This window comes from Eleutherodactylus coqui, chromosome 2, assembly GCF_035609145.1.
Source record: "Eleutherodactylus coqui strain aEleCoq1 chromosome 2, aEleCoq1.hap1, whole genome shotgun sequence".
In the NCBI taxonomy this organism is placed as follows: domain Eukaryota; kingdom Metazoa; phylum Chordata; class Amphibia; order Anura; family Eleutherodactylidae; genus Eleutherodactylus; species Eleutherodactylus coqui.
Window position 1 is genome coordinate 10,248,772 of NC_089838.1, and position 17,994 is coordinate 10,266,765.

Here is a 17,994-nt window from a genome sequence, read left to right on the forward strand (position 1 = left end):
CTGGGTGTCAGCTGTATGTTACTTGTATGTTAGCAGGGGTTGGCTATATTTTATCTGGGTGTCAGCTGTATGTTACATGAATATTAGCAGCGGGTCTGCTGCATGTTACATGTATATTAGCAGGGGGTCCGCTGTATGTTACATGTATATTAGCAGCGGGTCTGCTGTATGTTACATGTATGTTAGCAGGGTGTCAGCTGTATGTTACTTGTATGTTGGCAGCGGGTCCGCTGTATGTTACATGTATATTAGCAGCGGGTCTGCTGTATGTTACATGTATGTTAGCAGGGTGTCAGCTGTATGTTACATGTATATTAGCAGCGGGTCTGCTGTATGCTACTTGTATGTTAGCTGGATGTTGGCTGTATGTTACATGTATATTAGCAGGGGGTCCGCTGTATGTTACATGTATATTAGCAGCCGGTCTGCTGTATGTTACATGTATGTTTAGCTGGATGTCGGCTGTGTGTTACTTGTATGTTAGCTGGGTGTCTGCTGTATGTTACATGTATGTTAGCAGCGGGTCGGCTGTATGTCACATGTATATTAGCAGCGGGTCTGCTGTATGTTACATATATATTAGCTGGGTGTCCGCTGTATGTTACATGTATGTTAGCAGGGGGTCTGCTGTATGTTACATGTATGTTAGCTGGATGTTTGCTGTATGTTACATGTATGTTAGCAGGGGGTCTGCTGTATGTTATATGTATGTTAGCTGGATGTTTGCTGTATGTTACATGTATGTTAGCAGGGGGTCTGCTGTATGGTACATGTATATTAACAGCGGGTCTGCTGTATGTTACATGTATGTTAGCTGGGTGTCAGCTGTATGTTACTTGTATGTTAGCAGGGGTTGGCTATATTTTATCTGGGTGTCAGCTGTATGTTACATGAATATTAGCAGCGGGTCTGCTGTATGTTACATGTATATTAGCAGCGAGTCTGCTGCATGTTACATGTATATTAGCAGGGGGTCCGCTGTATGTTACATGTATATTAGCAGCGGGTCTGCTGTATGTTACATGTATGTTAGCAGGGTGTCAGCTGTATGTTACTTGTATGTTGGCAGCGGGTCCGCTGTATGTTACATGTATATTAGCAGCGGGTCTGCTGTATGTTACATGTATGTTAGCAGGGTGTCAGCTGTATGTTACATGTATATTAGCAGCGGGTCTGCTGTATGCTACTTGTATGTTAGCTGTATGTTACATGTATATTAGCAGGGGGTCCGCTGTATGTTACATGTATATTAGCAGCCGGTCTGCTGTATGTTACATGTATGTTTAGCTGGATGTCGGCTGTGTGTTACTTGTATGTTAGCTGGGTGTCTGCTGTATGTTACATGTATGTTAGCAGCGGGTCGGCTGTATGTTACATGTATATTAGCAGTGGGTCTGCTGTATGTTACATATATATTAGCTGAGTGTCCGCTGTATGTTACATGTATGTTAGCAGGGGGTCTGCTGTATGTTACATGTATGTTAGCAGGGGGTCTGCTGTATGTTACATGTATGTTAGCAGGGGGTCTGCTGTATGTTACATGTATGTTAGCTGGATGTTTGCTGTATGTTACATGTATGTTAGCAGGGGGTCTGCTGTATGTTATATGTATGTTAGCTGGATGTCCGCTGTACGTTACATGTATGTTAGCTGGGAGTCTGCTGTATGGTACATGTATATTAACAGCGGGTCTGCTGTATGTTACATGTATGTTAGCTGGGTGTCAGCTGTATGTTACTTGTATGTTAGCAGGGGTTGGCTATATTTTATCTGGGTGTCAGCTGTATGTTACATGAATATTAGCAGCGGGTCAGCTGTATGTTACATGAATATTAGCAGCGGGTCTGCTGTATGTTACATGTATATTAGCAGCGAGTCTGCTGCATGTTACATGTATATTAGCAGGGGGTCAGCTGTATGTTACATGTATATTAGCAGCAGGTCCGCTGTATGTTACATGTATATTAGCAGCGGGTCTGCTGTATGTTACATGTATGTTAGCAGGGTGTCAGCTGTATGTTACTTGTATGTTGGCAGCGGGTCCGCTGTATATTACATGTATATTAGCAGGGTGTCAGCTGTATATTACATGTATATTAGCAGCGGGTCTGCTGTATGTTACATGTATGTTAGCAGGGTGTCAGCTGTATGTTACTTGTATGTTGGCAGCGGGTCTGCTGTATGTTACATGTATGTTAGCAGGGTGTCGGCCACATACTACCCTTCTATAACCCTGCGTTGCTTCTCATCACAGGTAGGCTGGATCCTTTCTGTCTTGGACGAGCTGCAGCTCAACCCTCAGCCTCCTGTTGCTGTTCTTCCGCTTGGTACTGGGAATGATCTCGCTCGCACCCTAAACTGGGGAGGGGTAAGTGTGCCCTATTCATAAAGAGGGGGCGAGGATGAACTAGCATTCCCGTGTACAACTGATTTACAGAAGATGAATGAATGGTTTGCAGTTGGGAAATAATGAGGCTTCCAGACATGAACAACAACATCTGAGATGGAGAGAAGGTGACACCAGAGAGCAGGAGATAGCAAGGGGTGCGGGAGACAGTGTGACTATAGGGGCAGCAGAGAGCAGGAGGTAGTAAGGGGTGCAGGAGACAGTGTGGCTATAGGGGCAGCAGGGGGAGCCAGAGAGAGAATGACAACTGATGGCAAAAGACAGAAATTGGACGCAGGTGATGCCAACGAGAAACCAGCAGCAAGTCTCATTTTGCCGATTTTCAGTTTTAATAATTTATTTGTATTTCTTTTTTCTCTGTTTGTGCCCCAACAGGGCTACACAGATGAACCCGTCTCCAAGATCCTCTGCCATGTAGAAGATGGTACCATCGTGCAGCTGGACCGCTGGAATCTACATGTGGAGAAGAACCCTGATCTACTCCACGAGGAGCTGGATGATGGGACACATAAGGTCAGAGGTCAGATGCTCTGCCCGGGAGTCTGGGGCTGTAAGAGTTATCAGGCCGGGAACACATTGGAGGATCCACGGCAAGAAGTCTCACATTACTACTATAAGTTGTTATATTTATATGTACAGGACCAGGATGGAGGCAGGAATATACATAGTATATAACGGGGATGTTCAGGTGTGGGGATGAGCCTTATGAACACACAGAGACTCCCCTAATTAGATACAAATCCATTATTTATCCTGTATTATACTCCAGAGCTGCACTCACTATTCTGCTGGTGGAGTCACTGTGTACATACATTACTTATCCTGTACTGATCCTGAGTTACATCCTGTATTATACTCCAGAGCTGTACTCACTATTCTGCTGCTGGAGTCACTGTGTACATACATTACTTATCCTGTACTGATCCTGGGTTACATCCTGTATTATACTCCAGAGCTGCACTCACTATTCTGCTGGTGGAGTCACTGTGTACATACATTACTTATCCTGAGTTACATCCTGTATTATACTTCAGAGCTGCACTCACTATTCTGCTGGTGGAGTCACTGTGTATATACATTACTTATCCTGTACTGACCCTGAGTTACATCCTGTATTATACTCCAGAGCTGCACTCACTATTCTGCTGGTGGAGTCACTGTGTACATACATTACTTATCCTGAGTTACATCCTGTATTATACTTCAGAGCTGCACTCACTATTCTGCTGGTGGAGTCACTGTGTATATACATTACTTATCCTGTACTGACCCTGAGTTACATCCTGTATTATACTCCAGAGCTGCACTCACTATTCTGCTGGTGGAGTCACTGTGTACATACATTACTTATCCTGAGTTACATCCTGTATTATACTGCAGAGCTGCACTCACTATTCTGCTGCTGGAGTCACTGTGTATATACATTACTTATCCTGTACTGACCCTGAGTTACATCCTGTATTATACTCCAGAGCTGCACTCACTATTCTGCTGGTGGAGTCACTGTGTATATACATTACTTATCCTGTACTGACCCTGAGTTACATCCTGTATTATACTGCAGAGCTGCACTCACTATTCTGCTGGTGGAGTCACTGTGTACATACATTACTTACCCTGTACTGATCCTGAGTTACATCCTGTATTATACCCCAGAGCTGCACTCACTATTCTGCTGGTGGAGTCACTGTATACATACATTACTTATCCTGTACTGATCCTGAGTTACATCCTGTATTATACTCCAGAGCTGCACTCACTATTCTGCTGGTGGAGTCACTGTGTACATACATTACTTATCCTGTACTGATCCTGAGTTACATCCTGTATTATACTCCAGAGCTGCACTCATTATTCTGCTGGTCGTCCCCCGCACATATAGTACTGATCGGTCGCTGTGTGAAGTGAATGGAGAGGGAAGGAGGGAGAGTGAGGAGTGAAAGCTGTGCAACAGCATGGGAGCATGTATGTGCAGAGACGAGTGTCAGGCATCGTTTGCTGGAATTTCATCCCGTGTAAATGGGTTTTTAAACCCCGTGGACGTGAGGCCTAAAGGCCTGCCAGCAGCTGAAGTGTCATATGAATTGTGACCACTAGATGGCAGTATAGGCACAGAATTGACTTACTAATCTGATGGCCGCCATCACTGCAGTATGAGTGACTTTCTTGCTCGCCTGCTGCTGTCAGGACTGTCTCAGAATTTGCATTGTGCTTTCTTTCAGCTTCCATTAAATGTATTCAATAATTACTTCAGTCTGGGATTTGATGCACACGTGACCCTGGAGTTCCATGAGTCTCGAGGTGAGTTGGACTTAATGATACCACCATTGTTGTAGTCTTAAGTTGCCTTCACAGTTTTTATTTATATTTGCCACGGCCCGTAGGCCCTCTCCTGTAGTCAGCGACTAGATAGAACATACAGAGAACACGTCGTTATCTTTGCCCGTTTCCTGTTTTAAGGGTTTTTCCATATGATGTGCTATATACTGCCTAATGAGGGTCCAGCTCTTGAGTATAGCCTCCATTATAGACCCTTGGACTGATAAATGCTCCCTTTTATAATGTGAATTTGGGGGTGCACCCCTTTTCTCGACATCAAGAGTCTTAGCAGTTGCTACCCCCCCCCCCCCCCCCACCAATCATTTATGGTGTTCGTCATAATTGGCTTCCTGTCAGGCATGAACGTGGCAAATCACAGAATATCTTAACAGACTCGCATGTGTCTCTAGAACTTCCATTCCTGACTTTCAGGAGAACAGGATATCACCTGCAACTATATGCTGGGGAGGGGGGAGAGGGGTAGAGGGTTGTGAAGTTCCCCTATAGTTTTGGGAGTTCTGGATTATTAGAGAGTAGTCCCTCTTTCCAACCTGCATCAGTTAGTCAGCACTGAGAGATACTGCAAAGACTGCCTCTCGCCCTGGAGGACTCAACATGACCATGCATTATGCGATCCATCCATTGATTTCAATAGGAACTGTGTAATGCCTTGTTTCTCCTGTGGTGGCACTGCAGGGAAATTGAACACCTGCCAGGTTTCTCCAGCGATCACAGATGATCAACAGCGATCTGTTTATTTTACGAGGGCTCCTTCTAGCAAATACGGATGGATCATGGCAGACAAACCCTTTAAGAATGCACTGACTCGCATACAGCAAAGTATATTACTTCCCAAAGTCCTGCTTTCGTGTTCCGTTCTCAGATTGATTCCTCCAGAGAATGGTGGATTCACTACTTGATGCAAGAGACAAATTGTTCTTTCGCGTTCTTGTAATTACTCTGACACCGCAGCGCAGAGACAGTTTACAGTGAGTGACAGTCGGACCAATGAGAAGCAGAGCCAATGAAGTCCCATTAATAAGGCGTCAATCTCCTCGGATTCACACAGCACACTTTACAATCTCCTCAGTTTTTCTGGTGATGATTCCAGCAACATTTTGTATTGCTGGGGGGTCTGTGTTACAGGATTAGAAGAGCATGGCTGCTTTTTTCTAATAACAGCGCCACACCTGTCTCCAGGTTGAGTGCGGTATTGCAGCTTAGCCCCATTCTTTCTTAAAATAACAGTGAAATAGAAGAGACCAATTTACTGGTCATCTTTTATACTAAGCATTGATGGAAGTGCCAGCTGACACCCAGCCACAAAAGCAGGGATCAGAGATTACTCTGATCCCTGCCTTTAGCCTTTCAGATGCCTCTGTCAGTCCTCACAGCAGTAGGCCGAACAGAGGAAAGGGGCTCCATTTGTCATCTTAATGCTCTGCCCACAGCAAGATCACAGGATGCTGTTTGGTTATTAAGGCAGTCTGGGACTTTGTGAAATGCCTTTAAAACTACGATATACTGCAATACCGAAGCATTGCGGTATATTGTACATGCAATCAGACAATCTCCAGTTCAAGTCTCATATTGGGACTGAAAAAAGAAGGAAAAATAATATTATTATTATTTTTTAATTATTAGTAAATTTAAAAAATGTTTTAAGTATTAAAAAAAAACCTTTTCCGTGTCATCGCATTGTTAATAATGAGCCCTCACACTGCGGCATCACAGGGGTTAGAAAATGGGGACAGAATGTGATTTTTATTTTAAAAAAAAGGTATTTTTTTTAAAGTAGTACACCATAAAAACTGTAAATTTGGTATGGTCATGGTGGTACTGACCCACAGAATAAACATAACCTGTTATGTTTACCGCACCATCAACACCATAAAAACACCCTCCTCCCACCCCCCTCCTTCAAAAATGACCATACTGCTTTTTTCCATTTAACCCCACTTAGAGATGTTTTTAAGTTTTCCAATATGTTAGATGTACGATTTCTAATTAATTTTAAAGTTAAAAAATGGAGAAAAAAGCCCAACTGCGGAGGTATGAGGTTAAAGGAGACCCACCAGAGGAATAGATATAAAAAGACCCATTACTGTTGACTAAAAATGGAGAAAACGGTTTCTAACCTCCTACTTCTGTGCTGTGATATAATCACTTGACGTTGCAGGCCTGAGGCTTCTTTCCCACGAGCGTTTTCACAGTCGGCCAATATACGCTACCATCTGTGGGGTTAAAGCTCCTGACCGGGTGCACAAATCTAACGTCTGTGCGCCTGTTCACACGGCATGGGCCCCCGCACATATACGCCAAGGCTACCATGCTGTTATCCCCCCCCCTCTCCCCCTCGCAGGCTTACCTCTGCTCCCCTCCGCGCTCGCTCTTTGCAATGGGAGGGGGCGGGACAGGGGCAGAGCTAAGTGCCGCCACATCATGCCTCCTCCCATTGCTGTCCACAGCCAGCAATGAGAGGAGACGGGGCGGCGTTTAGCTCTGCCCCTGCCCCGCCCCCTCCCATTGCAAAGAGTGAGTGGGGAGGAGAGCAGAGGGAAGGAGTTAAGCAGCCTGGCTGCTAAACTGCCTCTCTCCTCCGGCTGCTGCCATGGGCTCCCATAGGAGCCCATGTAGCGGCCGACGTATTCCGGCCCAAAAGATAGTTCCAGGACTATCTTTTGGGCCCGACGTAAAAATGCCTGGCGCTATATATGTCACAAGAATACGGCCATGTGATCCGATGCATTGGAATCCAATGCATCAGATCACAGCATATATCGGTCGGCCGTGAAAACGGCGGGCCTATAAACGCTCATGGGAAAGATGCCTGAGGCTGCACTACTGAGAGATTCTGATTATTCTTGTTCCGATCCAGATCAATCCCCATGTGCAGAATATTTACATCCTGCCTGGCTTACAGGGATTTCCCTACAGTCGACATTTATCACCTCTCCATAGGATATGTTATAAATGCCTGGTCACTGGCATCCCCATGATCACTGAAACGAGGGCCTCGAGCCCCCTGTTCCTCCTTCCTGGAGGTTTACCCTTTCCAATCCACTGCCTGACATCTTCCTGCATTCTGATCGAAGCTTGTACAGTTCCAATGTCAGAAGACGTCCGACAGGGTATTCTTACCGTCTATGGCCAGCCACTCTGCTGTGGAAACCTCTCTGGAGCACACACTGGTTTTAGCCAGCAGATGGCACTGTTGTATAACAGCAAAAAGAGAAAGCCTTTTAGGAAACCCTGAATCCAAAATTGGATTGGAAAGGGTTAAACGGAGCAGCAGAGTGTATTATTGATCGTGGGAACCCCTCTTTATATGGTTCCATTTTGTATATAGGGACGTCCATGTATTTGGTGGAGTAATGCTGCTGCCATCAGAAGCTTCAGTAGTGCAGCCTCAGGCTTTGGGCCTGTAACTTCAGACGATCCTATCTCTGCCTAGAAGTAAGGTCTTATAACCGTGATTACCTCCTTACGGTACGATGAAGGGCCTTGCAGCATATATTCTAGTAGTTCTGCTGTAACCAACATGAGCGTCTAATAACCTGAAGGACACGCGGCAGTTATTAGTGGGCCTCCGGGCCGGACTGCTGGTGTCGGCCGCGATGTAACGACAGAGTTTCATGCATTCTGCTCGTTAAGTCCTGCTCATTCTTCACTCCCGTTTATCGGTTTGTCGTCTTGGTTGGCGCCGGGTAGAAATTGGTTACATTTGTGTGTAATGGAGTGAAGCCAGAGCTCTTCAAGTGGATAATGCAGCAGGCAGTGGTGGCTCGGCTCATTGCACACAGTAACGCAGCCGCTGCTGCGAATCACAGGACTCCATAGGAGGAGACTACAGCCTTCACCGGGGCTGCAGCTATCTATCCATCTACAGCACCTACCCTCAAGGAATGCCCACTTACTAGAGACCCCCATCTCGTAGCGTTGGACTCCTTTGTCCTTCAGAACCGCAGCAGATCATTGCGGTGTAGATTCCACTGGGCGATGAAATCGCTCTGCAGGAATATCGGCCCCTGCGGACAGGAAGCTTCTATAGTTACCGTAGAATCGATGGAGGTGCTGACATGTTCTGACAGGAAGGGGTCAGCGATTCATGCTGCTTGTGCCGAAGTGCCAATCAACACGGTCATTGGAAGTCGTTCAGATCACTGGATTTTCAGTGGATTCACACTAAAACTGATCCGTGGAACACTTGTCCCATGATTTTATGCCGCACTCCGCGGTCACGGGGAGAATCTCCATACAGGGAAAGGATCCATCCAATCTATCCAGTAATAAAATCCTAGTAGTGTAATTCCATTGAGCAGACACCAGGGGGCAGCAGAGTACAGCGGATGCCTCCTTGTTATTCTGTATCTGCACACACTACATGATGTTGATGATGGTTGATATTGTATTTCTGCCTCCAGCAGAGTTTGTCATGAAGACTTAATCAAATAAATGCTCATAAAGTAACTTAAAAGGACCCTGCTGCATTATCACACCATTAAGACGTCCGGAGAGAAGATGGGGGGGGGGGGGGGGGCTATATCCTGGGAAGTGCTATATACGCATGCTGGCATTACTAATGGATATTTTGCTGTCTCTTCCTTGCAGAAGCAAATCCCGAAAAATTCAACAGTCGTTTCCGCAACAAGATGTTCTATGCAGGGGTAAGTGTCCCGCCAGGCGGGTTTCCTCTTCACATTGGGCCATTGATGATGGTGCCCGAGACTCAGGGGTGTATACAGAAATCTCGGGGACCTAATAGCAAATCTGAAAATTGGCCTCACCCTCCACTTTGAGCCCACCACCCATCGTTACCTGGTCACTTCCCATCCCTCACTACCTTCTTAGTTGCTTGCAGGTTGCAGATTCTGCCTACGCTGTAATGGAAATCAGCTCAGGGTCTGCTTGTGCTTATATAGAGCTGGCAAGTTCAACAGGCAGTGCTGCAGTGCAAAGCATGGAGGCCAAAAGCAGCTGAACCTACAGTATAATTAGACAGAGGGGGGTTACACTAAGTTGCACTTTGATGACTATCGGCTGAGCCCACAGTTTCATGTTTTACCCCATTTCTATACGTTCTGTCTCCTCTTCAGGCTGCCTTCTCCGACTTTTTACAGAGGAGCTCTAGAGATTTATCCAAACATGTTAAAGTTGTGGTGAGTGCCGAAATGTCACGAAACTTGCTTCGTCATTGTTTTACCGGGATAGGACTCCGTTATTCACAATGTGGCAGTACAGACCCCCCATAGTAGCCTCTGCACCAGAGGCTTAACTATAGAGGGTGCAGGGGATGCGGTTGCACCCCGGCCCAGGAACCTTAGGGGGCCCATAAGGCCTCTCTTCTCCATATAGAGAGCCCAGTACTATGAATAAAGCATTCTAGTTGGGGGCCCTGTTACAGGTTTTGCATTGGGGCCCAGGAGCTTCAAGTTATGTCTCTGTGCAGCATGGTTTAGGTATGGGTACGGGTACGGGTACAGATAGAGGGGGGCCCCAGCTCACGTTTTGCATCAGGGCCCCTGAGCCTTTAGTTACGCCCCTGCTCTGCACCTAAATACAGCATAGACCAAGAAAAAGCTGATTATGTGAGATGTGGAATGGCACGGTGTGCTGCTGCCCTGCTATGTGTAACCATGGACAGCTTCCATATACGAGTGCCGGCCTCAGAAGGATGGCACTCTGCATAATTAGTTGGCACCCCGATCGTGAGAATATAGTTATATATGTTGCATTGATGGGCAGTCTGCCTGTTAAGCATCAGGATGGCAGCATGCCCTCACCAGAACAGCTCAGTTAATTAGTGCTGCGCCAGAGCCGCATGGATACAGCGCCAGAGCCTAGCTCTGTGAATGGGTCTAGCACCGAAACCACTTATGACATCCGTGCAGCAATAGAACAGAGCTCATAACATAAATACAGTACCAGAACCAGGCTCATAATATGAATACTTTGCCAAAAGCTAGATTATAACATAGGTTCATTACCAGAACCGCGCTCCGTACGTAATTACAGCACCAGAACCAAACTCGTAGTATAAGTCCTGTGCTACAACCAAGGTCAGAACATAAATCCGGCACCAGAACGCAGCTCAGAACATGAATACTGTTCCAGAACCGAGCTCACTGAGTGAATGCAGCATCATAGCTGATCGCAGTCCGTGGGTACAGCATCGGAGCTAACGTCATAACTTGGATACGGCGACAGGAAGGGACACATGCGGGACCAGAATCAAGCTCATATCATAAATACAACCCCAGAATCAAGCAGCTGTGTGGTGTGTGAAGGCTAGTGGCGAGCAGCTGTGCATCGGAGGGTAGTAGACAGAGCGAAAGGGAGGATGGTCCATGTAACTTCACAAGACGGCGCCACATGGAGAACGGCTGAAGTGGATGTAGGTCTTTTCTTCAGCCTTGCACCCCATACATGGATGGGGGATCCAGTCGTGGTATTTATAATGGAGCCGTACAACCCCAACCATGTAAATGTATACTGAAACAATAATGAGATGTGGAATGGTGAGTTATACCGCTGCCCTATAGGTGCGGATGGCGTGCACGGATGTGACTCCGGTTATGTGGAGTTTGCAATGTAGCAGCACTATCCCGTATATAGAAGGTGTTCCATCTAAGTATATACTGATTCATAATGGTGAGACCGGAATGGCCGGTTGTCCTGCTGACCTGCTACATGTAACCACCGATGCCTTGGATGGACTTTGATGGGACCCGGCTCTGTTCTGCTGTGTTTACATTGTAACAGCCGAGGTTTCTATCATATATGTAAAGCAGACTGACATATGGAATGATGTTCTCGGACACGCTGAGGGTAGACATGGCTAAGGAGCCTAGTTCGGGGTGATTTATCATGTAGCCGCACTCTTCTATCCATGTGAGGTTCTAACGCAGGCTGAGATGTGGGATGGCTTGTTGTTATGCAGACGTGTTACATGGACCCATGAAAAGCTTATACATCCATCGTCTAACCCATCCCTCCCCTAGAAGTCGTCATAATCCAATGACTGTAGCATTGATATAAGTGATTAAAATACAAGATGTGATACAGGCGCTTATGGAGGCTCTAGTACCCTGATGTACCACCTCTAGCTTAGATACAAGATGTGACAAGGGTGCATGGAGGCTCTAGTACCCTGATGTACCGCCTCTAGCTTAGATACAAGATGTGACAAGGGTGCATGGAGGCTCTAGTACCCTGATGTACCGCCTCTAGCTTGGATACATGATGTGATATGGGCGGGCATGGAGGCTCTAGTATCCTGTTATACCACCTATAGCTTGGATACAAGATGTGATACGGGGGGCATGGAGGCTATAGTACCCTGTTATACCACCTCTAGCTTGGATACAAGATGTGATACAGGCAGGCATGGAGCCTCTAGTACCCTGTTGGGCTGCCTCTAGCTTGGATACAAGATGTGATATGGGGAGTGGGGGGCTCTAGTACCCTGTTGTACCACCTCTAGCTTGGATACAGATGTGATACGGCAGGCATGGAGGCTCTAGTACCCTGTTGTACCGCCTCTAGCTTAGATACAAGATGTGACAAGGGTGCATGGAGGCTCTAGTACCCTGTTGTACTGCCTCTAGCTTGGATACAAGATGTGATACAGGGAGCATGGAGGCTCTAGTACGCTGTTGTACCACCTCTAGCTTGGATACAATATGTGATACGGGTGGCATGGAGGCTCTAGTATCCTGTTGTACCGCCTCTAGCTTGGATACAAGATGTGATACGGGTGGCATGGAGGCTCTAGTACCCTGTTGTACTGCCTCTAGCTTGGATACAAGATGTGATACTGGCGGGCATGGAGGTCTAGTACCCTGTTGTATTGCCTCTAGCTTGGATAAGATGACAATTTCTTCTAGGGGCCGGATTGCTTTGTTTTACCAAGCGGGTAGGATGGACACAGTTACAATTCATTTACAGCAGAGCAGGACTATTCTGGAAGTACCCAACCTAAATGATTCCTGAGAAAAATCCATAAAGCAGGATGAGATACGGAGCGGCACGTAGATCTGCGGACTAGTTACAGTATGTTTTATTTACAGTCTGATCACTGGGAGGCTCCTTATGTGCATTAACATTGCAGGAGCTTTAATCCCGCGCCATATTTCTACCATCGGCTTGGATTGCAGCCCAGGACCAAATGCTGTAGATTTACAGGGCTTGGTCCTTAAGGGGTTAAATAATTTAGAGCTTCAGCCCACATGCCCCGAGATGGAGGGGTCTGTTGTTTCCATAGTCGAGGGTTTATCTATTGTGTTGCTAAAATGAAGATGAGGCAGAAGTAGGGGAAAGACTTAAAGTATATGAGGGGAGAGCTGATTGGGCCATCCTCCATAGGTGCCGCTGGGCCATCCCTCATAGGTGCCGCTGGGCCATCCTCCATAGGTGCCGCTGGGCCATCCCCCATAGGTGCCGCTGGGCCATCCCCCATAGGTGCCGCTGGGCCATCCCCCATAGGTGCCGCTGGGCCATCCCCCATAGGTGCCGCTGGGCCATCCCCCATAGGTGCCGCTGGGCCATCTCCCATAGGTGCCGCTGGGCCATCTCCCATAGGTGCCGCTGGGCCATCCCCATAGGTGCCGCTGAGCCATCCCCCATAGGTGCCGCTGGGCCATCCCCCATAGGTGCCGCTGGGCCATCCCCCATAGGTGCCGCTGGGCCATCCCCCATAGGTGCCGCTGGGCCATCCCCCATAGGTGCCGCTGGGCCATCCCCCATAGGTGCCGCTGGGCCATCCCCCATAGGTGCCGCTGGGCCATCCCTCATAGGTGCCGCTGGGCCATCCCCCATAGGTGCCGCTGGGCCATCCCCCATAGGTGCCGCTGGGCCATCCCCCATAGGTGCCGCTGGGCCATCCCCCATAGGTGCCGCTGGGCCATCCTCCATAGGTGCAGCGCTGGGCCATCCCCCATAGGTGCCGCTGCACCCCTAGCTGACTGACCTCTCCTGCAGCTCTCCCAGCTCTGTGGAGCTGAGCGGGCGTTTTTACCAACCCGTTTATAATTAAATTCTCACTTTACTGTTACTTTACTTTATTGTTACTGATACGACACAGTTAGTTTGTGTGTTTAAAAGGGATGTCCTTTGTTCGTAGTTCCCCCTCCCCTTCCCAAAAGTTCTGCTCCTCCACATAGCCGGAGTCCGGGTTCCCCATCTCCCCACTAATCAGCATATTGTAGACTAACGAAGCTGTGTGACTCGGGGCCGCTGTGGTGAAGCACAATTGCTCCCAAGGCGTGAGTGGAGCCGTTAATTTACCAGGGGGGCAAAGATGTGATAAAACTATGAAGTTAGTGATGTCGGAACGAAAAACCTGGTTGCATAGTCCTACGGCCGAGCATGCCCGCCAGTGGGTAAATAGATGGGTAACACGAGAGAGGGAACAAGGAGGAGCCCACAACAGTTGCATCAAAACGGGGGTCAGCAGACCCAGAGATGGGACCAAGCACATAGCATACCTATCTGAAGTCCCCATGAGGGTCTTCAGGAACAGAGACAGTCCTGCCAATCTCTTAAATGCACCCGGTGTAAGCAAGAACAGTAGAAAAAGTGAAGCCAGCCCACCCAGACTGGACACCGCCCTGGGATCTGAGTAGCAGGGAAGCCACAGATGGATCCAACTCCAAAACATCACATTTCTTCCAGCACCCACATGGAGTTAAAAACAAAGCTTTTATTATAGCATCAAACATCCCCATAGAAGTAGACAGAAAGAAAGGGGGCAGCTTATTCCATGTTCCAAGCCCCACAAACCGGAGTCGTGTCTTGTTCCATCTCCACCCACAGTTTCGAGGATCGGTGATGAAACGAGCTTTTATATTTAACCCTAGGACGCTGTTCGCTGCCGCGGCCGGCTGGATACCGCCCTCATCTGACTATTGTCCTGCCCGGATATGTTCAGCATTTCCTGACGACTGCCGTATTCATGAGATCTTTCGAAATACCTAAACCATTTTTATAGAATTGATAAAATTGATAAAAAGTTACGTAACCAAACAAATATGATTAACCCTTTGCAATCCAATTTTGGATTCAGGGTTTCCTAGGGGCCTTTCTCTTTCTGCCATTATACAATGGCGCCATCTGCTGGCTAGAGCCAGTATTGTGTTATTGGACACGCTGGAGAGGCCCCCGACAACAGAGCGGCCAGTAATATACAGTAAGAATACCCTGCTGGACGTCTTCCCACATCAGAATCTGTACAGCATTCATTCAGGATGTCTTTAGACATCAGACGGTGGATTGGAAAGGGTTAATAGCGCCGAGTGAGCTGGGGAATAACCTGATGGCGCAGCTGCGTTTCCCCTTCTCTGCCGTCAGGACTAAAACCAGACTTGTACCGCCGTAGTAATCAGATTGGTACAATGAAACCCTTTAACCAGACGATCAGTGATCCTTGTCCCAAAGCCCTACGCCCGAGCAGAGCGCCCCAGGAAAGTGCGCAGCCTCTGCTGCTAATACGTTTCTTTTAGCGACCGCTTACGCTTTAATTCCTCGCACATAATGCAATTTTATTTCTTCCTTGTTATTGCTTAAGAAAATTTCAAGTCCTCCGTGGAAAGAACATATGCCAATTTACTCCTCATATTGTAATTTTCTTCGCTCTACTGAGCAGCGCGGGACGCGGCGTTTAGACGTAAACACAAAAAAAAACAATCAAGAAGACGAACAAAAGATAATCACATTTCCAAAAGAACACAGTAAAAAGATATTGAATCTGCACAGCAAACGGAAAATATGCTGATCAGCGGCGCGGGCTGTAATGAAAAGTACTGCGGCACTCAGGGCGGGATACATAACTGAGGCTCCTGTTGGCATAGTCGGTAAATGCACCATGAATTAACTGACACTTCTTATTAGTCATATAGTAGGGCATATAGAGGGGATTTACCTGCTTAGGACCCTTTGTACTTGCCATAGCTTTGGCTTTATGTAATACTACATTTCACCTGTAGTGGCCGCTGCAGGGAAAATGTGTAGCTGGAATAACAGAACCAAGTCCGGCTACGATCAACTGATCGTTTCAAAAAAAGGACTAGGATAATAGGGTCAGCATACGGTGTGCTGGTGACTTTTTAACTAACCAGAGGCACATCTTTGGTTACTCACGAAACAATGTCGACCTCAGTGTTTCCTCTGTGTAAGGGCACACGGGACAACTATCGACTGGATGGCACGGACTGAATGCCAATGTGAATGGAGCAGTCTGGCTCCAGGCCTACAGGAGAGGTCCACTGCATACTGGAAATCTCTGATCGTTTTGTGCATCCAGCTCCCATGCAGACCTATGTGTATCCATGGTAACAGACTTAATGAGCACTGTGCAGTGATTCGAGGTAGCAGCATTATAAAAAGGGGCAACGCCCAATGTAGAAGAAAATTAGGGCCATTAAAACACCACATGATGAAAAGCGTCCGGCCGTTTAGGATTTGAAATGCTCTGGTCATTAAAGGGTTAAAAATACCTGCATAGCCTTATAATGTATAGGTGAGGGTGAAGGCCCTGATGTGTCCGACCCCTCCCTGCCGAGATCACCATCTGGTCACCTATAATAGCCAGCCACAAAGGTTACAGTGAGATAGGATTCTTTTACTCTGATTGGCTGCCAGGAAGATCAGGCAGAGGGATGGAATCTGGTGGGCCGTGACTGTTGTTATGGCGGATTATAGTAGTCATGTAATAATATATTCCCCTGATATTACAGTGTGACGGGACGGACCTCACCCCCAAGATCCAAGAGCTGAAGTTTCAGTGTATTGTCTTCTTAAATATCCCCAGGTGAGCCGCGCTCTCATGGAGGGTCCTCTGCGTAGTCTGGGGTAGATCTGGCACTGTGTGGCACTAACTGGTTCTCCTAACTCTCTGACCGCCAGGTACTGTGCTGGCACAATGCCCTGGGGAAACCCTGGTGACCACAGAGACTTTGAACCTCAACGGCATGACGATGGCTATATCGAGGTCATTGGCTTCACTATGGCGTCTCTGGTGAGTAAATCACATAGCATGAGACCTGCCCAGGTTATACCAGCATGGTCCATATCACTATATACAGGAAATGTCTAACTTATACCAGCTGTACATATATGATTATATACAGTATATACCCAGGTTATACCAGCATGCTCCATATAACTATATACAGGAGATGTATAACTGATACCAGCTGTACATATATAATTATATACAGGAGATACCCAGGTTATACCAGCATGGTCCATATTACGATATACAGGATGTATAACTTATACCAGCTGTACATATATGATTATATACAGGAGATACCCAGGTTATACCAGCATGCTCCATATCACTATATACAGGAGATGTATAACTTATACCAGCTGTACATATATGATTATATACAGTATATACCCAGGTTATACCAGCATGCTCCATATAACTATATACAGGAGATGTATAACTGATACCAGCTGTACATATATAATTATATACAGGAGATACCCAGGTTATACCAGCATGGTCCATATTACGATATACAGGATGTATAACTTATACCAGCTGTACATATATGATTATATACAGGAGATACCCAGGTTATACCAGCATGGTCCATATTACGATATGCAGGAGATGTATAACTTATACAAGCTGTACATATATAATAATATATAGCAGATACCCAGGTTATACCAGCATGCTCCATATCACTATATACAGGAGATGTATAACTATTATCAGCTGTACATATATAGTTATATACAGGAGATACCCAGGTTATAACAGCATACTCCATATCACTATATACAGGCGATATATAACTATTACCAGCTGTACATATATAATTATATACAGGAGATACCCAGGTTATGCCAGCATGCCCCATATCACTATATACAGGAGATGTATGACTTATACCAGCCGTACTTATATAATTATATACAGGAGATACCCAGGTTATACCAGCATGCTCCATATCCCTATATACAGGAGATATATAATGTATACCATCTGTACATATATAATTATATATAGGACATACCCAGATTATACCAGAATGCTCCATATCACTATATACAGGGGATGTATAACTATTACCAGCTGTACATATATAATTATATACAGGAGATACCCAGGTTATACCAGCAAGGTCCATATCACTATATACAGGGAGATGTATAACTATTACCAGCTGTACATATATAATTATATACAGCAGATACCCAGGTTATACCAGCATGCTACATATCACTATATACAGGAGATGTATAACTTATACCAG

General features: G+C 46.5%; 1 protein-coding gene across 8 annotated transcripts in view; it reads left to right on the forward strand.

Annotated features, from left to right (window-relative positions):
- The window catches only part of DGKI (diacylglycerol kinase iota), a 249,655-nt gene that overhangs the window by 164,172 nt on the left and 67,489 nt on the right, over window positions 1-17,994 (forward strand). For all 8 annotated transcript variants that reach the window (XM_066590336.1, XM_066590337.1, XM_066590339.1 and 5 more), the window contains exons 13-19: window positions 2,255-2,368; window positions 2,783-2,920; window positions 4,630-4,708; window positions 9,338-9,393; window positions 9,823-9,885; window positions 16,459-16,532; window positions 16,628-16,739. In XM_066590336.1, the coding sequence (XP_066446433.1) occupies window positions 2,255-2,368; window positions 2,783-2,920; window positions 4,630-4,708; window positions 9,338-9,393; window positions 9,823-9,885; window positions 16,459-16,532; window positions 16,628-16,739 (636 nt within the window). The remainder of the gene's footprint in view (window positions 1-2,254; window positions 2,369-2,782; window positions 2,921-4,629; window positions 4,709-9,337; window positions 9,394-9,822; window positions 9,886-16,458; window positions 16,533-16,627; window positions 16,740-17,994) is intronic.